The sequence below is a fragment of the Epinephelus moara genome, chromosome 12 (genome assembly GCF_006386435.1).
Source record: "Epinephelus moara isolate mb chromosome 12, YSFRI_EMoa_1.0, whole genome shotgun sequence".
NCBI lineage: Eukaryota > Metazoa > Chordata > Actinopteri > Perciformes > Serranidae > Epinephelus > Epinephelus moara.
The window spans coordinates 3,802,802-3,826,788 of NC_065517.1; the positions used below are offsets into that span (position 1 = coordinate 3,802,802).

Sequence of the window (23,987 nt, forward strand, 5' to 3'; positions counted from 1 at the left end):
GATGTGCCTTTTGTCATTTATAAAAAGATAAATCACTTTTCTATAATACATCAATGATATTTCAATGGAATAAATTACTTATTGACTTATTCATATTTCAAAAACAGCATCAATAAGTGATTAACATAGGGGGGATCAAAATAAAATAAATAAATAAAATAAAAATCAACCAAAAATCAACCAGCCACCCTCCTCCTCTGACAAGTTAAGAACAGTTCCTTAAGTGCGGTGAGGTTTTTGGACCGTTACCTGCCACAAAGAGAGAAATTTTAACGGCTCGTTTCTCCTCTGACATATCACATACCTGTGTGCCGCCACGACTCGGTTGTCCAGGTACTTCTGGGCAGTCATGACACCAACAAAAGAGGAAATTATTGGACCTGGAGCCAGACTTCTCCGTCACCGGTAAGCCGGTATCTTGCGCCGCGGAGCACTATTGCCGCTGTATTTGCCTCTGCCGTATTCCTGTCTGTGACTCCCGTTCAACCCACAACCAGCAGGATTCGCCTTTCGTTTCTGCTGCTGGTTGAAATCTGTACTCGCACAGCGTGCTCCTGAATGATTTCTTTTGCTTGCACAAAACTATTTTTAGTCGCAAATGCAAGTAAAATGCTCGCACCGTAGAGCTCTGTGGAAAACAAATCACTGCATACAAGTAAAAATAAATAAATAATAACTTTCACTGCTCAAAGATACTTAAAAACTCAGCTAATACCTGAAATGTCACTGGAAAACAAACCACTGCAGCAACATATTGAGTGCCAGGTGACCAGCGTGCGCCGTTATTGGACGGCGCATGGACACTCACCCTCTTAGGATTGGACTTTGAACTTATCCCACAGTAGTGGTACCATGAGGTACGGTAGTACTACAGTAGTCCAACATTATGATATCATATGTACCGTGGAGTTTTAGTACCGCGGTCTACCGTTGGTACCAGTATACCGTGCAACACTAATCAGCATATAAAAAACAGAATATTTGCACACATTAGGAAGGTCATTTATGTAATGGAGAAAAAGTAGCGGGCCCAAGATGCTACCTTGTGGAACTCCCATATTACAAGGTAGAGGGGGAGATGTTACCTGAATGATTTTAACTACTTGAGACCTGTTACATAGATAAGAAGAAAGCATTGTTAGCACAGGGGGGGAATGTTGAAATGAGCTTAATTTATTCAGCAGAATCTGATGATTCACTATATAAAAGGCTTTGCTGAAGTCAACAAAATATATGCTTCAAATGGTTATAGCCTGTCTCGCCTCTGCGGGCTGTGTCCTTCTCGCTCATCCCTCTGGACCAGTTTCTAGGATTGTTCCCATTATTCACACTAAAAAACAAGAACATAAGGTCTAGGTTGAAAAATACTGAACTTCAACTTTAACTTGTGGTTGTGTGTGTGTAGGTGGTGAAGCCTCGCTGTCGGTCTGTCAGTGTCGGGGAACAGTGGCTCCAACAGAACAGGCTGCAGCCTTTGAGTGTATCGCCCTCCCGCACTCACTGCTCCTTCAGGTGAGCCATTATCTACCTGACTTTGTTCCTGTTCAGTGTCTGACTTAAAACATTTTTAACCTGCTGTTAAAATTTGAACATGACAAAGAGTCTACAGTCAGGTTGAGCCGGTATAAAATGTTTTAAACTGGTTTGTTATCAAGTGCCCAAAATTCGGTATACCAAATTTTACACACTTGACACAGCAGCCGTGCCCAAGTGAACCATCATGAAACGGTGTCCTAACAGCAAATGAGCATCCGAGTACAATTATGTTGCAGCGCCTATCACTGGAGCTTTCTGCCCACATTGAATACATTGTATGCACTTCATCATGCATCATGTTAACAAACCACATGGGCGTATCAGCCTTGTGTTTTAGATCAGACTGGAGACATAAACACTCAACTGGGGGGAGTAGCCTTGCTATCTTCTGACGTTTGTAATGTTACTTTTTAAAACAGAAAACATTCTTCATATTTACAGGAAATGACATATAGTATAGCTAACAGCAGGTAGCCAAGCTTTTTATTAGCATGCCATTTATCTTAGCAGAAACCTTAAGCTTTCTGGCAGTTTCCCTCAAGACAGCTGCCACCTTTGTTGGTTCTCAGTTCAACTTAAAGGGTGCTGCTATTCCTCGTCCATTGCAGCACCTTTAAAGTGAGTGATAGACAGCCTAAAAAACAGAAACAGGCCATCTGACAAAAGTTCCGCTATCAGTGGTGCACCACCTCGCCTGCAGCCAGTTAGGACACCTCTTTCACTAGCTTCAAATCCAAATTGCTGCCATATTGGTGCAGTTTCAGTTTAGTTTTCTTGAGAGACTAACTTTGCCATGTCTCCTCTCATCACCCCAAAAAACACATGAACTTTAAACAAACACAGCGTGCGCCGCTCTGCCTCTCCCATCTCTACTGAAATTTGATCTCTCTCATGTTGACGTGATCGGTTCACAACCTGTCAGATACAGTTGTCTCGTTAGTCCGTTTATAAACAAACATAAGATTAAGTTTATCACGTTGTCGTATTGTTGATTACTAATGCAATACATGTTTGATTAAGCCCCGTGACGCCACTGGCACAGGTTGCTGATGTAGGCTTCTTTGCTATAATGTATCATAATGACAAATGCCAGTTTAGCCAGTTTGCATTAAATCAAACCAGTTTAAGCTCATACTCCGGACCGGACTAGCAAAACTGGAAAGGAAGCCTGTTAATGTCACATCTTTGTTTAGCGTGTTAGCATGCTAAAATTTGCTAATCAGCAGTTAACAGAAAATAAAGCTGAGGCTGATGGTGATGTCCTTAGTTTTACTGGTATTAAGTCATAAACCAATTATTGGAAAAGTTAACTGATCACCAAAATTATTGTAATATTTGTATCTGTCATATACAATAATCACATAAGGAGAAGTCAGTTTTTTGTGTCATTACAATGTTACAGGACATTTTAACACCAGGTTTGACTGATTTAGTCTGTACTAATAATGGTTACAGTTTTTACACCCATGTCCCACTAATGAATATATTTTTGCTTCACCTTTGCCAAATCTCTTAGGCTCATTCACATTTTCCATAGGTATGTAATAATAAACAGTAGAAAACAACTCAGGAAACAATTTGAAATTCATCACTGTGACTTAAGAGCTTCCAACATACTTTGTTAAGTTGCATCAAAGCATTAATAATTGTAATGGTATTTTGCATTTTTGTGTTCCTCTAATAACTGAACTGAAAAAAATAGACCTGTGTTACTTCAACATTACTCTTGTAAGCAAACCTACAGAAAACAAGAGTAACTGTAATGTACATAGTTGTTGCCCTAATCAAGTCTGTGTGACAAAATGATTATTTTCATTTACTGACTAATCTGACAATTATTGTTTCAATTAATCAATCAATCATTTGTTCTATCAAATGTTATATTTTCCCTAAATAGGTCATCTAACAAGACTTGCGCTAAAAATCTAAAGATATTCAATTTATTAACACATAAGACCGAAAAAAAGCAGTAAATCCTCACTACTGTAAAGTTGAAACTAGGAAATATTGGGCATTTTTGCTTTAAAGGTCCAGTGTGTAAGATTTAAGGGGATACAGCACTGGGAGAAATGGAAGATAATATTAATAAGTATGTTTTCATCAGTGTTAGGGATGTCAGCAGTTAACTGTTACCTGCTATATTGCAGAATATAATATTTTTAACCAGTTACGCATGTCAGGTTACAGGTTTTAAACCAAGTGTAAAGGTCCATATAAAGGTCCATGTTCCCAGTTTTAAACCAAGTGTAAAGGTCCATATAAAGGTCCATGTTCCCACTGTGTCGGGTGTGTAGATGCTGCCCTTGTTAGGTCAGTGAAAGCAATCTGGCTTCGTATTATGGCTATATATATATATACATATATATATATATATATATATATATATATGTATATTGGCTAGAATTTTGATTATTGGAATAATGTATAATAATAATAATGAGAATAATAATAATAATATATTGTGCATCCTTAGTTACCGGCAGTAATTGTAAATGAGTGGCGCTGCTAGCTGGCTTTCAACTGACTCAGATGGTGCGCAGTGCAGAGTTGCCATGGCTAATGTTAGCTTACCACTGAAGACTGGGGGAGGGCAGTGAGCACCATGTCACCATATGTTAACACGGCTGGCCGGCTGTCTGTCAGCAAAGCTAACTGTAGATGAAATAAAAGGCTAGACTTTACAACACATTCAAGTTTTACCACCTCCAAATGGATAGCACTTTGAAATGCGGAGCTTAAGCTCACTGGGACAATGGAGCGCCAGACTAAAAGAAAAGGCCTCTTATATGTCACACTATTTCGCTTTTTTTTTTTTTTTTTTTTTTTTCTTAAGAAATCAAACTGTGAGTTGTTACTCACTTACTTGGCAGGCTATTGTATAGGTTATTGTATAATCATCTGAAACTCAGAATGATCCACTATCTTAGAATGAGCCATTTATATCTACATACAGAGCAGGTCCTCTTCCACAGAGTCAGCACTGTTGTTTCTACATTAGCCCAGAACAGACAAATGAAACACTGGCCCTAGATTGGGCCATTTGTGTTTTGAAGCCGGCCTCCGAAGTTCTCCGACATGCTTTGCACACAGGAGGTTTCATGTTGTTGCAATGTGCAACCTCACCACTGGATGGCACTAGATCCTACACACTGGACCTTTGAAATAGTTGTTAAAATAGTTGATGATTATTTTTCTGAGGGTAGACATATTTATTCGGCTCTAATCAAAAGACCTTATCAGTGTAGTGGTGTGGCTATGCTGGTATTAAAGGTGATAGATATAGGATTCATACTTCCCGGTCAGTAGGTGTCGCACTCACACTCGCCTGCTCTCGCTCCACTCTTCAATTCTACAGGTTGCCAGGTTCGTAAACGACAGACACTGGGACAGCGATGTCAAGTGAAGAGTCTTTTATGGTATTGTAATTAAATAAATAAATAAATAAATCATGAATCCTCTCTTGTGCGCCCTGTAACACACTGTAACAATCTCCGTAAAGCATTTTTAGCTCTACTTCAACAACGTCCTGTACACACAAAAACATGAAAGTGTTCTTGATATTAAAACAGCAAATATATTCCTCTGTTATAATTTCCCACCACCAATAATAATGATAATAATAATAATAATATTAACATGATAGTTTGCCTGTACTAGATATTTGATATATTCAGTATATTTACTTTTTTACAACGCTATTTGACAACTCTACAACCGGAGCAATCACAGTCCCAAAAACGCCGTTTCTAGAGAACTTGCTAAAATATCTGAAATTAATCATTATTCTTACTTTTTCTTAACATATTTCATCTAGGTGCAGTGTCATTACTAGTTCGGCTTTACTAGATATTTGATATATTCAGCAGATATATCTTTTTACGACTCTATTTTACAACAAGCCGCAAAAAACTACTGTCCCAAAAAGGCCGTTTCTAGAGTATTAGGTAAAATATCTGAAATTAGCCGATATTTTAACTTTCAGTGTAATTACTAGTTCGGCTTTACTAGATATTTGCGACGCCATACCTCTGCAGCTATCACAGTCTGAGCTCCCCGCCGTAACCAACGTAACCAAATCAAAATATTGACATATTTTGGACCCGTCAAAATTTCTAAAACAATTATTTCTCTACTGTAATTATTTTTTTCAGGAAAATATAGACTTTAATTCTACACCTTTCTAGACGTTCTATGGATGTATTTTTTTTTTTTAAATATTAATTTTGATGAAACAGCTATACATATGACCTTTAACTGTGCCTGTATACATTTGATAATTCAGATGTAGATTATGCATAAAGACAAGTCTGGGTCCACACTTCTCTCTGCTGTTTCCGGTTTTGATTCCAGTATCTGTCCACTGTCTTTCACCTCCAGGGTGTCATTTTATCGCCCACTTTGCTGCTGTCTGTAGCCACATTTCCATGGCTCGACCAGGAGAGATAAAATAGATTGAATCTTCTCTTCATTTGTTATCAGTCTATTTTCCCTCAGCCTCATTTTTATAGCGCTTGGTCACATTGTGTGTGGTAGCACCCTTTCCCTCCTGACGTCTCATATGGTTTCACATCCACATGATTTGCGTCTTTACATCTGCAGGAAGGGTCGTGGGGAGGCCAAAAAGTGTCGTAAGGTGTACGGAGTGGAGCGCAAGGATCAGTGGTGCACCGCCTGCCGCTGGAAAAAAGCCTGCCAGCGCTTCCCTGACTAAAGACTGCTGCGTGATGGACAGAGAGAGCGTGTGAGAGAAGATGTGGATGGATGGATGAGTGATAAAAGAGACTTTTATCAAAAACAGGATATAAATCAGGGCCTGAGAGCCATCAAGGAAAACAGCTCTTCTCTTTTTTACTTTCAACCTTTTTTGTCTCTTTCCTAAAGAAATGCATATGGACTTTTCTGTATCTTTGTAACTTGATCCTGAAACCTGAAGTCTGCGATGGTGCCAACTGTTGACTGACTTTGACCATGTGATGTGCTAAGCCTACAATACTCTCCTACTTTATCCAAAGGTCATATAACTGCCCCTGTAGCTCCTCTGTATTAGACTGCTGCTTGGCTGTTTTCTTTATTCCGACCCTCTCTTTCAGTGGTTACACAGTGATTATGATGTACATTATATTGTGTGCTTTGAGTTACGTACGAGTATTTTATACCTTTTTTTTTTATCGTCTCGTTCCGTCCGTGTATTGGGCAGATTATTTTGGGGGAATTTTCATGTTTTATGGCACTTTGTTGGAATATAAACTCACATGAATAAGCTACATTTGGTTCGATTCAAATTCAGCCAAGTTCCTATTTCCTTCCTGCCCATGTGTGGGCGCACAACCAGTGTTAATGGTTTTATCCGTGAAGCTATGGAGTCATGGTGATGGGACTAGCATTAGGGGAGTGAGTTTGTAATAGCAATAAAAAAAGAGGAAATATATTGTCAAATACAAATTAAAAAGCACTGAGAATTTGAAATGTTTTTTTGTGCTTCTTCTTCTTTTCTTTTTTTTTTTTTACTTATGTACAACAGTCCACAAAAGAAATAGCAAACTATTTTATTGTAGTTTTCTCTATACACATTTTGTATGAAGACTCAGAACAATGCTGTAATGTTAGAAATGCAGTCTGAAATGTACACTATTCACAAATTCCATTTTTTAGGTTGGATTGACAGAGAAATGCACACATGCACGTGCACAGTCACACAATCTGTGCAATCACACACACACTCATATGCATACATTATTACACCTCAAACACTAATAAACACTATTAAGATGTAAAGAATGGACGTGTCCTGCAAATGGAGAAAAATATTTTGATGGCAAAACAAATTAACACATTTTTTCCACTCAAGCAGAAACATGTTATTTTCTATAATAATGACCACATCTGACATGCACAGTTCATTTCATCACTCTGCTCTTAAATGGCAAATTAAGATGGTGGTTTTCAAGACTGGTGTCACTAAGATCTCCCTCACATCCTGCAGTGCCATACATGCCCAGTGGCCCCACCTGTTTCCAGCTTCATGCATGTATGTACAACTGGACTGAAGTGACATGAACAGCTTTGCAAAAAGCACCAGATGGAGTAGTTTCTCTTTACTCTTAACTTCTGCCTTTAAACTATTGCTTCTTTGTGTCTGGAACTGCATGATAAGTTAGGGACCGTGCCAAAATTATTTTACAATTCTAATATTTTGAAGCTGGGTGCGGGAAGAAAATAATATTGCACTGAGGTCTGTCTGCTGTCTATATATTCATTGAGTTTCAGTAATAACTATTTTCCGAAGTTTAGTTTATAAAGGAAATTAAGTGGCAGAAATTTTTGAGCTGCACCTTATTTTCCCAAGTTTTTGGATTGTGCGAAACTACAGCAGCCAGCAATAGCACAACGTCAGCTTGTGTCCACTAAAAGTGCTTGTTTTTTCCACTGAAGACTCCGATTTTGGTCCTAACTGTCTGACATTATGGAAAGAATTCCTACAGAGATAGACCTTTTTGTTTAAGAGAAAGATTCAGAAACAGACCTGAAATTGTTATCATCAAACTCACCAGACTTCATTTAATAAACAGTAATTTTGTCATAGTAAATCACACTTTATTCAAAGTGGACAGATACAAAATAAAACTCACAAAATCCATCTTGGTTCATCTCTCAACTAGTTTGGCAATGGCGATTTCATGGCTGTTTCTGGTTTAAAAAACTGGATCCTACCCTTTACTAAAGATGTCTATCTCTGTAGGGATCCCTTCCATAATGTTATCACATAATAATCTGAGCCTGTCTGTTGTAAAAAATCACACACTTTAAGTGGACGTACATTGACACTGCAAATATATCCTGAGTTGTTACATCGCAGCCTGTTTTGCCACTACTGGCTGCAGCAGTCTCGCTCAATACACGTTTTAAAATTGCTGTTCCCGTTACTCAATTAAACACAAAAACATGAGAAACTAGGGTGGAGTTTGGAAATACTGGAGTTATCCTTTAACATTGTGTAGTTTGTGAAGAAATTGCCAATTTTCAATGCCAGTTCTAATGTGCACATTCATGGCTGTAGTAAAATATTATCATTCTGTTTACTTTTTATGGTTTACTTTTAAAATTTAGGTATACTGAACTGTCCTACAGTCTCTACACTTTGCTTTCTGTTAGCTTAAAATAGTGAAATTAATTGCTCCAATTCAGTTACATATTCATTTACGCTTTTTTTTAGATATTGGGAGAAGGGAGTTGCAGTTTGGGAGGGTCCAAAGAAAATATTAAAAACATTTTAGAGGGCTTTCTTTTTTTCTAAAAAGTGAGATTTAAGGTTCAGCTCCTCCCCACCCAAATATTTTTGTACAAACCCTTTAGATGGTTGGTAAACGTGATGAATTATGAGCTGTCATACAGACACTACTAATACTATCAGAATGAGGGATTTTTTTTTTCTATGAATTTTTTGATCTTCTGGTTTATCTGTGAAGGACATGTCAGCATCAGCCATAAATTGAGCATATGTATTTGTTTGACAGTTTGTGTTTATTTCTAATTTCATTATAACAGCAGAAAAACCCAAAGAGTTGAGTAAAATATTACTGAGGACATGGCAAAACTGATCCCAAATCAGTAACCAAGGGTGTTTGTTCCTCAAACACTAGAGGACAGTATTGCTCCACTACAAGGAGCCCAGGGGAGCCTGCCAACCTGCTGCTCATTCCTCAAAGAGAAACTCATCACTTACAAGCTTTACAATGATAACCCCCGCAGGATGGCCACAATTAAGATACAATAGAAATAATAAAAACTTTTTTTGGCAATGCTCAGAATGAAGCAATGAGAACAAGACTATTTTTTAGGAGAGATGTAGAGGTTTGGTAAGTTTCAAAGTTCAGAAATCCAATTTACATCCATTGTATTTAATTAAGTTCCTTAAGCAGAAAATTAGATTTTTGTATCAGTAATTAACAGTTTGGGCTTCAGCACTCTCACTGTCCAACCATCTGACTGAACCATATTGAAAGCACAGTGCTACTCCACCTCCAAATTAATTCTTGATTATAATATAAGATTTGTTTATGATACACTCTGACAATGATTCATGGGGTTAGTGTAACACTTAAACAAGTTTTTTAGCATTAAAAATATGTTTGTTACAATAAAGTGTTTTAGTCAGCTAACATTTACTTTGAGAAGTTGGTCAAAATCCAAAACATTTTTTTACATTTTTTAGTAGGATTGACTAAAAACAATATGTTTAAATATCTTAAATAACATCATTTGACCATTAAATATCACCACAACTTTTGGATAAATATTAAGTTGGTTCAACTAAACTGTGTTTTTCAAAGCAAATCATGGTGGTTGTGCTAAATTAATTGAGTTTGTCAGATTATAAAGGACTTATAGGATTGACTCAATAATGCCAGAGTTGGAACAACTTGAAAAGATGTGTGCAAATTGTTACCTTCGTTATTTTTAAGTTGAACCATTGGATTATTTTTATAGTGTGTGTTTAGTCCCAAAATGTAATGTTAATATGGGAAACCTATGTAGTGACAAATGAGTCCATTACATGAGAGCCGGACATTAGTAACAGCTTGCATAACACAGACTACAGAGTGCAAAATACCCCATCTGGAGTCATGACTTAATTCACACACGCATCAAAGTGCATTCAACATGATTTTAAATGCCACACCCTCAGGTCTCATCTCTGGTGAAAAGCTCGAGTGAACCAGTCTTCCAATCTCATTTGGCCCCTTTTATTGTAACGACACACAAAAATATATTCAATTGCACTTCTCTAATTCTTTTATTTCACAGAATGTCATGAAAATATGCTTAATAAGAAGGACATCACAGTCAAAACATTCCTTGTTACTTAGAGACACAAAGAGAGGTGCAGCAACATGGCAGAGTCTGTTCTTCTGATGACGATGGTGACACTTGGAGTGAGCTGCTGAAAATATGATTGGTTGAGGTAACTGGGGCAGGATTCTGTGAGAGCAACAGAAATACATTACAGTTTGTTTTGCCTCCAAACCCGAGTTACAGGGACGGTGTTGAACCTGCCGCTGCGGCTGCTCCTCATGCCCAGGTACTGCCTCAACAGCTGGTTCACCCTTTTCTGACTGTTCCATTTGCGGGCAGATTTCCGGACACCTATGAACCCGCCGTAGCGCTTTTGTAGGGGCCTCATGGGTGAGCCAATCAGCTTTCTGTATCCGTGGCGCCCCCTCTGAAAGCCACCAAAGCGTTTGGATAAGGTGACGGCCTTTGAGTCGCTGTCCTCGTCCCCTTCTAACTGGCTGTCACTCTCCACATTCCTCTCCTCTCTCGGCTTCCTCTCTTCGTCAGCCAGACTGAGATCCAGATCTTGCAGGCCCTCCCCCTCCTCAGTGGATTCCAGCAGTGATGAGTCATACTGGACACTGCGCTCCTCGAAGGGTATCTCGTCCTGCTCCCCCTCCTCGAAGCGCTCAGCGGCTGCAGACTGCAGCAGTTGACTGTCAGAGTTCAGGTCAAGAGGGGTCAGCTCAAGCCCCTCTCCTGTTCTCTTGAACAGAGCGCCTCCCTCAGAAAGTGCAGGATGGTGCGACAGCTTGACGGTACGTTTACACACCTCCCATGTGAGTGAAGAGGAGACGTGACCCTCACACTCCAACAAACACACCTGCAGAGAGAAGATACAGTGATGTGTTAAGGTACTAGTGCATTCAAGAATTCACCTGACTAATTTATTAGTCCAAAGACCACGGGCAGATTATGAGACAATGGACCCCTGGGCACAGATGTGAAGTCATTTTGTGTCTCTTTGTAGTTGTTTTCCTTATCTTATCTTTTCTTTTAATTTTTTTTTTAATTTTATATACTTTATTAATCCTACTGAGGAGAAATTCAATTTTCATGGTTATTTTGCCAGTTTTTCTAGTTATTTCGTGCCTGAAGTTTTCTCTTTGTGATTGTTTTGCCATTTTTGTAGTTATTTTGTGTTTTCAGTTTCTCTGCAGTTGTTTTGCGGTTTTTATAGTTATTTTGTCTCTATGGAGTTTCTTTACATCCATTTGTGGGCTTTTTGTGGTCATTTTGAGTCTCTTCCTGGTTGCTACATGTTAATTTGACATTTGATATTTTGCAGGTGAAGGCCAGGGGGCCCCCTGACAATAATTGCCACTGGGCCTGTGTCCAATATGCCCATTCAATAATCCATCCATGCCAAAAATTCGAAATTCTGGTGAAAAACCCCTAATTTGTGTTTACTCAGGGTGATGTTGAAACAGTTTCTAGCCATGGCATAGGTCAACAGTTTTAAAAGCAGAAACTATTTATTTACCTGCTCTTTAGTTAGGCTGCTGAGCCTCCTGGAGTTTAATTTGAGAGTATTAATGTTTTCTCATGATGGCAACACAAAGAAAGACACAGACACACAATCTGAAGAGTTAAATCCCGACAGGCAACAACATGTGGTGGCCATTGTAGCAAGTAAGTACTCCAAGTTAGTGAGGCTTGAAATGTCTCACTAGCCAAGAACACATCATTTTTTTATTCCTTAGAAGCATAAATCCATGACAGAATCCCTAAAAGACTCATGATACAGGAGACTGAACACAGGAAGTACACAGCAAAATAACAGGCACCCAACAGTGAGAATTTAGAAGAAAGTTCATTTACATGCTGTTTTTGATTGGAAACTGAAATATCCCCACTGACATCTTGATTATGTTGTTTTATACTTTATGGATTTCCAGGATACTGTTTTACTCACCATGGCAGCATAGTACTGTGTGGGACCAGTTAATTATCCATCAGATTTGATCACTAGGTTAGTTAGTTCATTAGTTGAATGGGGATGCTTAAAGCTGCATTAATCAGTTTTTTATGGCCACCTGGGGGCAAAACTCATTAACAAGCTGAATATAACACACAGTTTATATATTGCAATGTTATAACGTTTATAAGGTTAACCTTTAGACCCTTTGACAGTTGGTTAACAATAATGACATACATAAGGGTGTGCACGCAATATGGCAGCAGAGGTGTAGTGGAATGCAATAGCTTGTCAAGCTATGCAATAGCATTAATGCCAAAAGATCCTGTGCTATTAGTGAGTCGGTGGAGGAAAGAAGCAAGTGGACCAATTTTCACTGGCCTGACATATAAATGCATTTAGAGGAGAAAACTAGCATACAGCAATGAGAAATTATGAGCATACAAGTCACTGTTGCTTATCACCACATTTTCTGTGGTCATGTACAGGTAGAATGTCCAATACCATAAAACACACTCAGAGTTTTGTGTCTTGAAATCAGAAATTTTCCCCACCCACAGACAAGGACACAAGACCACTCTGTATGAGGCTGGTTATATTAACAAACCACAAAACTTACATAACGTCTTAACAGTAGCTGCATTCTGTGTTGTGGGCTTGCTAGCTAGCATAGTTCAGAGCTCTATGGTTGTTAGCCGAACATGAGTTCTACTTGAATGTAGGCCTAAGTGTGTCCAGTAGTCCACAACACATTTAATAGCTTAGCTCAGCTTAGCTTAGTATCCATATACACCAATGGTGTTATGGTTTAACGAGTGATCATGTCAACTGGTGACTTTCAGCTGAATGCGTCTGTGGTTGTTCAAAGTAACTTACGTAAATGGTTGGTGTAGATGATAAACACAGATGAGTATGTATTCAAAATTAAATGAAGTGAAATTGATATTCTTTTCATGTTTTTGACAGCTGTCATCAATACGAGCAACCATTTCAGTGGAGTCACCAGTTAACACAGTCACCTGTTAAACCAAAACCCCATTGCTCTGAGAGGGTCGTGATCCTATCAGAGTTCTGTAGAACTTGAGTCTGCAGTTGGAATGTCGATTCTGACAACCGAACACACTACGACCAGGCATTTTGATGCTGGTACCAGTTTGAATTCAATGTTCAAAGCTTGCTAACTCATTTAGATGACTAGGCGAAAAGCCACTTCTGCTGCCAACATGCATCCGCATATTTTAGAGAAGGTCAGCTGTAAAAGGGTCTATTAGCAAGTTAGTTAGCCTTATTAACACATCAAGCAAATAAGCAGCAACATTATCATCCATCTGGAGTTTCTGGCCAAAAGATAAATGTGTGTGAAGTCATATGTAAGGCTGAGTACTGTTCACACTTAAACATACTATTACCAGTATTTGGAATTTGCTTCTTTACTCTTGCTGTAATAACTGACAAATTGTAATTTCAGTTGGAAAACACAAGTCCAAACTTCCAGCTGCTGGGCAAAATTGAAGGGAGAGTCTCTAGGATCACACTCTCTCTGCTCTCTGGCTCTGTCCAGAGACAGCACATTCTGCTCCTCCTCGTTTGCTAAATGTAGATTAATATACTGCTCAAAAAAAATTAAGGGAACACTTATATCTCACATCTGATCTTGACAAACGAATTATTTAAGTTGAAAATCTTAACTGATGTATATTGTATAATCTGTTGAGAAATAAATGATGTAACAACAGTCAATGGAAACCAAAATCATCAACCCACTGAGGGCTGGATTCAAAATCACACCAAAAATCAAAGTAAAAAAATGAAATCACAGGATGATCCGACTGGCAAATCATAATGTGACTCAGTAGTGTGTATGGCCCTTGCATGCCTGTATGCACTCCCGACAACATCTGGGCATGCTCCTAATGAGTTGGCGAATGGTGTCCTGGGGGATCTCCTCCCAGACCTAGATCAGTGCATCAGTGAACTCCTGGACAGTGGTGGTATGTGGCAGCATTTGATACACCAATACATAATGTCCCATAGGTACTCATTTGGATTTAGGTTACGGGAATGAGAGGGTTAGTCAATGGCATCAATTCCTTTGTCATCCAGGAACTGCCCACATACTCTGGCCCCATGAGGCTGGGCATTGTCCTGCACCAGAAGGAACCCAGGGCCCACTGCACCAGCGTAAGGTCTGGCAATCGCTCTGAGGATTTCATCCTGGTACGTAACAGCAGTCAGGGTACTGTTGAAGTGACTTGGCGTTATACTGTGACCATTAAGGGTTCCCTTAATTTTTTGAGCACTGTATATTTATTCATTGCCTTTTATTGGCTAAAACCTTGTGTTTATGCATGTCGTGTTGAAAAAATGCGACTTGAAGAGCAAATAAATGCTTCAGGTCAAAGTTACAACCATGAGCTGGTGCATACACCTGCATGGACTAAAATGAGAGCACATTTGTTGCGTGAGACATGCGAGTGAACAGTGTGTCCAAAATGGCTGTGTCCTAGACACTGTGTAGATTTTCACCTGTTGCCATGTTCTGGGTGCAACCTGGTTTTGTTCTGTTCTTCAGTGTCTAGAGTGGCCACAATCAGCTCCAGCAACCATGTAGTAGCTGGACCACAGTGCACTCTGTCACCCAGATGGCACAGATTGATTTAACGTGGATTGGTCCTCTGTAGTACTGATATTTGACAGTGATGTTTGATCAGCATCCTACGGATTGGTACCCAGCTCTTAGTTATATGCGCTCTCCTTTTAGTTCTGTTTCAGTCTTCACTAATTCTTGAGAAACTGTTGCTTTAGCTGCTAAACTTTCCACTAAGTTCACTATCTAGTCGCTAACATTTGCTGTTCAGTGTTGGAACAGTAGCAGAGGGTGGGTTTGTCGCAACATTTTTGCTATAAACAGCTGCCTGTTGCAGCTGAAGTGGGTCTGATGAGAGTCATGAGACTGAAAGCTGAAAGATGCTAAAATGCTGCTTAAGGCTCAGGGGAATTGCAGGGTGAGTTATTTATTCTCTGTAGGTGTGGACACACACACACACACACACACGCTTCTAGTGAGAAGAGTCCCTTTTCAAATCACACATAATCATTAAAAGACCATCTCTCATATCAAAATATTGGTAACTGCAGCTTTAAAGATTCATGGCCACTTTCTGTTTTATGGTTCCCTTATCATTAATCACTCAGTCAGTGAGGACAGGTGAAGTTAAAGGCTCATAAGAAACTTAGTGATTAAAAAAATAAATCAGAGCTGAAAGGAAACAACAGAGTTACACCCTGCATTCCCAAGTGCAAGTATGCACTCATTTATATACTGTACCTCAGAAGTAGGCTGATCGTGTTAACTATAGATCCGCATAAGCTTGAGTGCAAGGTTTATAAAAAATATTGTCCAAGGTCAGCATATCATTCATGGCATGCAATCACACTTCTTTTTTAACCTGAAAAGTGTTTCTCCTCTGCTGTACAACCAGACCCAGGCTGGGAAAGCAGTCTCTTGATCTGGATGGCTTGTGTGTCATGGGAGTTAATGGCCATTGTTCCTGCTGTGTTCAGCGTAAGTGGAAAGTTAGGTGCCAATATGAGACGTCCATCATTTGATAAATGTGACATCTACTTCTGCAAAATGACTGACAGCACAAAATTGGAAGAAATTACAAATCAGTTTGAAGGACAGCAGGTAAATTATGTCCAATATTTTCTAAATTGGCCCTTCAACTTCTGGTAATGATGTATTTGCTCTAAAAATTATATATTTAGTGTTTTGGAATTGAACTTTTGATATAGAATGAGCTATGTCAGAGGTGAATCACTGACTCTCTGTGCAGCTTTAATGACCTTCCTGTCTTATTATCATCACACCTGACAGTTGGGCTTCATGCCTCAACACTCACAGGACCGGTATATAGGTAAGGACATATGAAGAACATCTGAAGTTTGTGTAATCTGCTCTATTCCTGACTTTTCACTGTCTTTGGTTAAAACACTTGCAACAGCACAATAACTTGGTCTCGATGCAATCTCGTAACCTACTGCTATTGTCAGCTTTTTATTAGCTTTTATTAATTGATCTACATTCCAACCAAATCACCAGAAAAAAAAGTTGATATTGTACATTTCTGCAAACCATAAATACGTTACATTTGCACATTATTATGTAGCAGATACACTTGACTTGATGTTTCATCAACACTGTAGTTAACAAGTGGTTATGTTTGGGCATAGTAAGCACTTGATTATGGTTAGGAAAAGATTATGTTTTGGCTTATAATACCCAGTTTTGGGAGCACAATCCCTACTGGAAAAACAGCGATGGGTCACTAAAAACAACCAAGTTTGGGGCCAAAAATGCTACTGGAACCATAGCAATTACTCGCTAAATCATAACTGTTTGTTGCTGTTGTCGTTGTTCTGGAACAGTAGTCTGCAGCTTGGCAGGCACAGGGTTTCCCACACATTCATTTATCTGGGCTACAACAACATCTGCCGTCACGTACTGATTTTCTAGTTGTGGAGCTGTACTATTTATTAGGTGCACTGTTGGAGTATACCGTTCGCTAATTCATTGCACCACATCTTCGGAGTGCAGAGGGTAGCCTACTCTGGGCACAGACGGAGCAGCAGAATGCAAGGCACAGTAAAAGTGAAACTTAACCATTCATTGCACTGAGTCTAAAAGTTTGCTTTCACTCGCCTCTCTGGCAGCTGCACCTCTCAGCCATTGATCAGATCTAATCAACTCTAATTGGATCCTCTGATTAGTCAAACTTTACAAATTCCTTTAGAGGAAAGAAATAACTCACGTTCTGCCTGCACTGCAACAGACCCACAAAAATCATTAAATTTAGAGAGGGGACAGAAAATAATGTTCATTCTGTGGGAAACACCAAGGCATCTTGCCTAATACCATCCCCTCCACTTCCAGATGACAAGGTCAGCTCATATACTACGTCACTTTAGAAACATTGATATGATATGTATGAAACGTACAAATATAACATATTTGTAGTTTGCAGAAATGCACAATGCCAACATTTTGGCCTTGGCTGTGCATTTGTAAGCAGATATCTGTTTATAGATTTTAGCCGAAATGACCGCAGCGCCTAAGAGAAAGTCCTGGCCCAAATAACCACTGGCTACATCAGACCCTTTTAGAGCAGGCCTCACAATGACATAATTTTATTAGCTGGAGGCAAAACACGACTCTCCACCACAGGGCTGTAGGCTACACAGGAGTCTTAAAATGTTGTCTTGTTGTGTTATTGGGAGCCAGAATAGAAGGAGTCATGGCTCAGAACTTAAATTTTATCACATACCAGGCGCCACTGCCCATCAACAAAAACAAGACAACTATGGTTAAAAGTGATAAGATGAAATGGCTGGATGGAGGCAATCATTAAAAATGTTAACGTGCAGTGCACACTTCATATCAGGTTAGGGAAAAAGTTGTAAGAATGAGTAACGTTATGTGTATTAAGGGTTATCATGTCCACCTAATCAGAAATTTTGGAGGTATTAAGAGGAATATTGGATTTCTCTGTAATGCTAACTTTTTAGCACATTAAGTAACTTTAGCTTCGATAGCAAAACAAACCAGAGGAAACCGTTCAGTTGTTGTCCTCCTTTGTAAGATTGGCATAGTAATCAACCACAAAGCCGACCGTCCCACCTTCAGCAATCCTGTCAAATCATCAGTCCCCTGAGTGAGAGCATACGGGTCGGCCAGTCTGGTCCCGTTTGTCAGTGTTTACTTTTTAGTCTGATGCTCTACACTAAAATGAGAGCCCTGTTGTTCAAAGAAACGGAGCATTACATTTCTATATGAATTAACAGACGGTTAAGTTAACCACACTGGATAACCAAACGGTACATTCCAACAATGCTTTGAATTTACCAATGCTCAAGTTTATGCCAGAGTGCGCTCCGGCACTGAATATTTCCAAATGCACCCTATTCAGAGAGACTCGTATCATCTTCCTCTATTGTTGAAAACAAGCCAACAGAATTTGCTAGCTAGTGCTAGCTAATGTCTGTAGAGAATTGTTTTGCTTCCAGCAAAGCCCTGCCCACCAAAAAATGTCATACTGTTTGGTAACAGTAAAAGGGTCTATTGGCTGTCCCCCCCAGAGGCTTATGGTCATCAGACCGATAGCCACTGGGTTCAGAGATTGTATTTCAGGCTACCTGAAAACAATTTTGCCCTTAAATTTAACCTGCCGTTTCAGATAGGACTGAATTTACCATTCATAACCGTTAAATGCAGAAAACCACGTTGCATTACTTTTTCTTCAGAGGATAAATAGGTTACAGCTGCCACGCCACAGAGACTGATGCAAACACATCTCTCCTTCCTCCCTTTTTTTAAACTCCCGAGCCCTCTGAGTTAAATTTCAGTTTGAGGTAAGAAGCAAATCCCATTTACTCGTCAAATCTGGCACAAATGAGATAAATTGCATTCTTATCGGAAAACCTGCGCACATCAAAGGGATGAGAGAAGAGGGAGTTCCGCTGTGAATCTATCAACGGAAATTAATTATCCATCGTAAATGAAATGAGCACACCAGGGGATTCTCCACGTCAGATCAATGGAGCAATCTAAAGGAGTTTATAAGTGAGACGAGCTGTGTGTGTGTGTGTGTGTGTGTGTGTGTGTGTGTGTACACGCAGTCATGTGTTTATATACTTGTGAGGGCCAGAGGATGAAAAGGATGTGAGAATCCTCAGTGATGATGCTTCAAAGGCTCTATTTTGCTCGAGGGGTATGGTTCAGGGATGGTACTTAACTATAATATCAAGGTCAGACTACTCACATCAATCTGGCTGTGGACCTTTGTCACGTGTTCTGCCATCCGTCAAATTAAGTCATTAAAACACAAAACAGATCAGGTTTAGGTTGTTTTGAGGTGAAGAAACTCCTCACTTACAAAGCTGTAGCTGGGGGGAAGGACAGAACAGGAGTGGTATGGGTCACCCCTTGGCCGCTGTCAGTGTGAATGGCTGATGGCCATGTTAATGCTGCAGCCATCAATCCATGACAAAGTAATAGCAGCTAGCTGTGTCACATGTGAACCGTCTGTTTGACAACTTGCAGCCTGGTAGTATACAAATAAGCATTCCTTCCATGTGGGAAAATTCTGCACTTCACGATTCTGTCGAATGTCAACATTAACAGCCAGTATAACAAGAATACAATGCATTATTAGCAAAGAAAAATTGGCATATTCATAAAAAATAAAAAACATTTGATTTACAGGACAAAACACTGATGATAGGCTAATTATTATTTGTGAATCCTTGCACAATCATGTGAGCTAGCTAATGCTAAATCACTGTGCAGCACTTATACATAGCAGTGAGGTGAACTAATTAGCTCACAAGTGAAATATATTGGCCTGTTTTTTTTTCAATGCTCTGTTTATTGATTTTTTAAATTGAAAACAAACAAACACAACATATAAGCAACGCCCGTCAATTCAGAAATCAGGTCAAGAACTTCTCTCTAGTATATTTTGACCTTTTGACATACCATTCCCACATACAGTGGAGTAAGGTGCCAGTTCTATTATTATATTTAATACAGGGTTAGGGTAATTAGGGTTGAAATGGTGCAGTTTGAAATGTGTAATGTATGTCCTAAACATCCACTTATATTGTAACAATCTCCATCAAGTATTTATGGTTTGAGTTTGAGCTAAGAGGCATGCCTTCTCCCACTCTTCAACCGTGCACCTATATTTTATACAAACCAGTATATTTAGTTAGTAGGGGATCCCTGCTCCTTCTGTCTTTGAGCTAAGGGGTCCTTAGCCAGGAAAATTTTAAGACCCCTGCTTTACAACAGTCCCTGCCCTTAAAAACCAAGTGTTGTAGGTTCTTAACCCTAACCATACCTTATATAGTTCACCGTTTATAACCAGAATCTTTCTCTAACCATAAACAAACTGAAGTTTCATGTGCACATATTGCAGAAAGCAGGATTTCTAAAATCATCAGCACTGGGCATTAAAAAAAGATTGCCACTGAGCATAATCATGGACTTTGCAGATCATCTAGTACTGACATTCTTGTCTGAGAGCTGAACAGTATATAAACAAAAACATCTGGGATGACTAAAACTAAAAGTATATCTCAGACTGGCTCTATATTTAAAACCACCACAGCCATTCTGCTGTACATATTACTGATCATGCTCTGATCATACTCTACATATCATAGCTGCTTACATTTTGTGTATTATTGTGTTTATTTTGTATATATCACAGTTACAGTCTTACCATCACTACTTCATTGATCTATTTTCTGTAAATTACTAATCTGGTTAGATGCTTAGCTGTATCTGTAATAACATGTCTGTTGTTGCACATTAGCAGCGGTGCTGCCAAGGGCTGGCCAGGAGGGGCCACAGGGGACCACCCCAGCCCCACCCCCAAAAGCTTTCATATTATAAAAACTGTGCATTTTATGAGAAAAGCATTACATTTCTAACATAGTTGGGGCATACCATAATGTTCATTTTTCAGATGTGGAGCCAGCTCAGCTGAGGAGGACGCCATTAATACTTTTTGTGCTGTCATGCTTCCTTCTGCACAGTGATATAGTTGGTGGGTGTAGTCCAGTAAAAGAAAATAGACTAACACCATGGGTGTATTCTGGTAGAATCCAAGCTAAAATGAATATATTATAAGTAAGTAAATATGTATAAGTTTTAATGAAATTTTACATTGAACTTGACCTAATGCATTTCCTTAAATTCTGGTGGTCTCAAAAGTATCACCAAATAAATGTGCATTCCTAATTTAGCTGGAATTGACACCTCAAATGCTTTTTTCTACAGTTTGGTTTCAAAATTAAACGTGTTTGCACATCAGATGTGGGGTACTGGAGACCATCTAGGATTTGGCCGCTCACAGTCCTCAGAGGTCAAATCTGACTTCCCTCCTCATCTGAAAATAAACATTATGGTATGCCCTAACTATGTTAGAAATATTATGCTTTTCTCAATTGCTGTGCTTATCCCCTGTGTGGTGTTTTTAAACTTAAGAAGGGTCAGTACAGTACTGTACAAGCCTTCTCAGTACAGTACAGTATTGGTTGTCAGAAACTTCTGACTCTGCCCTTTAGTGTTATCAAGTAGGCATAGAAGTATGTGGGCAGTGACACTGACAGTGTTTGAAATGAACTTATCTATTTTCGAATGTAAAGGGAGTTTAAATAAGTCTTAAGGTGTTTTTATAAAAGATTGAATTGTGTAATGCCAAATGGCCTGTACAGAAAGTAGGAGAATGAATCCTGATTTTTAGATATACAAAAAACAATATGGAGAAGCTGCTCTGAATTATGTAAATTACAGCTGTAGCACAGATGATTAGCTCAAATGTAAACAAATGCTGGCATTTACCTTTAAAATTAGCATTATGCAATGTGTGTAGTAACTGGGGGATGATACACTGCAATGCCTGATGTGTGTATGTCTGGGTGCCTGTGTGGATGCCCTCATGAATGTGTACGTGTGCGAGTTACTAAATCAATGGTTCCTGACATTATAACAAACACCAGCAGCTTCACACACACTCTTTTAGTCTAGAGTGGGAAACAATGGAATTGCTCAGTGGATTCCATCTGTGGCTCAATGGGAAAGCAGCTAACACAATGAGGAGCTGATAAAATGTGTCAGTCACCGATGTAAGCCTGGGCTGATGATACTGAGCAGCAGTCAATTACAGAGTTCTATTACAACTCCCCAAAAGGTCCCAGCTGTCTTTCTCTGCATCATTATCAGCTAAATTAGCCATCCTACAGCTATTCATGGACGCCCACGGACTATTTTTACCCGCTGACGTGTCTCTCACTGTTTGGAAATGAGATTGTGTTCTGCACTGAAGTTTTAGTTTGAGTTCGGAGGGCAATTGTATTCTCTCAGTGCAGAGGCTGGTGTCTGCCAGTTGGTCACGAAGCATTGCACAAGTGCTGTAGATCCTTACACATGCAAATAATCTCCCTCTACTATGTCACAGAAATAATACCAATTTTATCTTTTTTAAATCTATCTTCAAAACAACAACTTCTGAGGATCTCAGAAAAAAACAGCTTGGTATTTGTGTATTGTTTTGTTTTAGCTCAACTCCTATTTAGCCCTAACGTTTATCACTGATCAGATCAGAGTCCTCAGAGGACTGAGCCTACTGACTTTGGGGATCCCCTGACCTTTCCTCTAGCGCAACCATGAGGTTTTAGTAAAATGTCTCAACAATGTTCTGTAAGTCTGACCAGACAGACATGTCCCCCACACAATTAATTGTAATAACTTTGATACTCCAACTTTGTCCGTAGTACCATCATCATGGCAAAATGTTAATCTGTCTAGTGCTTTGGTTTCTCATCAAATACATGAATACATGGCTGTTCAATAAAAATATTTGATTTGTTCCATTTTTTCATATAGACTTTGAGAGTTTGAACAGGGTTTGACAGGGCGTAATATAGTAAACAAGCCACGTTAGCTCTCCAAGCTAATGCATGTCAGCCACCAGAGGTGTGGACTTAAGTCACATGACTTGGACTCTAGTCAGACTTGAATCATAAATTTGATGACTTTAGACTTGACATATTCAAAACAGACTTTAAACTCAACCTCGACTTAAACACTGAGGACTTGTGATTTCACTTTGACTTGAGCCCTTTCACTTGAAAATACTTGATACCTTCCTCTACATCCAAAGGTGAAAAAGTATGTTATTTACAAAGTGCCCCAGAGTGTTTCCAGAATTAACTAATAGTAACGTTATTTAATCTCAGCAATGTGATACTTCATAAAATATATATAAAATAAAATAAAATAAAATCTGACATTATCCAATCAAGTTGCAGAGAACCATGACAGACTAATGTTATGTTACTGAGCACCAGATGTAAAAAACAAATAGCAGTATGCAAAAAGTGCAGGTTAAAATTACAGATGGAGATGCAACAACCTCCAACCAGTATGTTTAGCCAACATTAGCTTAACAGCTCAGCGAGTTTTTAACAAACTTGTTTAATGAATTGATACAAATTTTCAAAAGCATTTATGTTTTTTAATTTAATATGTTACTCTGTTGTTTAAATGGCATAACGTTTGGTAAAGATCACATTATGACCTACCGTAAAACTTCAGTTAGAAGCCTAGTCCCAATTAAACATCTAGTCACTTTTACTAGGCCGGTATACACTTTGACAAATAAAGGCCTGTCTCAATGAGATGCCTGCTCTGGTTGCCAAGCAGTTCATTTTTATAGAAGTTCTCCTGGGTGAAAGTCTGTGGTTGCTGTACCAATCCATTACCCCTCCCACCTGCCCTACTTGGACTCCCGCCCCCCTAAAAAAAAAAAAAGTAGCACAAACAGAGACAGTCCATCAGCAAAGGATGTATTTTACTATCTCACTGGTATCTGCTCTGTTTTAATGCTGGCTGTTTTCAGCCTGAATCCTTACTTGGCCTTCATTAGTATGCAAATAGAACAACTTTGCTAATTTAAGAAGAACGTGGTCTCACAGAAATTTCTGAAATTACCACCTCTCAACACAGCATTAGGAAATGATGGGACGTTATGTGTTAAAATTACGTGGTGGCACCACAGAAACACCAATGCCAATGGAAAGTCAATTAGGATCCTTTGTCATGGTGTGTCATGTAACCAGGACACCCTGGTAAATG

The 23,987-nt window shown here is 39.1% G+C and overlaps 2 protein-coding genes across 4 annotated transcripts in view; one reads left to right on the forward strand and one right to left on the reverse strand.

Annotated features, from left to right (window-relative positions):
• znf395b (zinc finger protein 395b) overlaps nucleotides 1-7,002 on the forward strand; it is a 30,122-nt gene extending 23,120 nt beyond the window's left edge. For 2 of the 3 annotated variants that reach the window (XM_050058864.1, XM_050058862.1), the window contains exons 9-10: nucleotides 1,406-1,512; nucleotides 6,136-7,002. In XM_050058864.1, the coding sequence (XP_049914821.1) occupies nucleotides 1,406-1,512; nucleotides 6,136-6,247 (219 nt within the window). In that variant the 3' untranslated portion in view covers nucleotides 6,248-7,002. The remainder of the gene's footprint in view (nucleotides 1-1,405; nucleotides 1,513-6,135) is intronic. The other variant, XM_050058863.1, reaches the window with a different exon arrangement.
• A 1,978-nt stretch (nucleotides 7,003-8,980) lies between these two features.
• The window catches only part of pnocb (prepronociceptin b), a 37,827-nt gene continuing 22,820 nt past the window's right edge, over nucleotides 8,981-23,987 (reverse strand). The window contains exon 3 of the mRNA XM_050058880.1: nucleotides 8,981-11,191. Within this exon, the coding sequence (XP_049914837.1) occupies nucleotides 10,538-11,191 (654 nt within the window). The 3' untranslated portion in view covers nucleotides 8,981-10,537. The remainder of the gene's footprint in view (nucleotides 11,192-23,987) is intronic.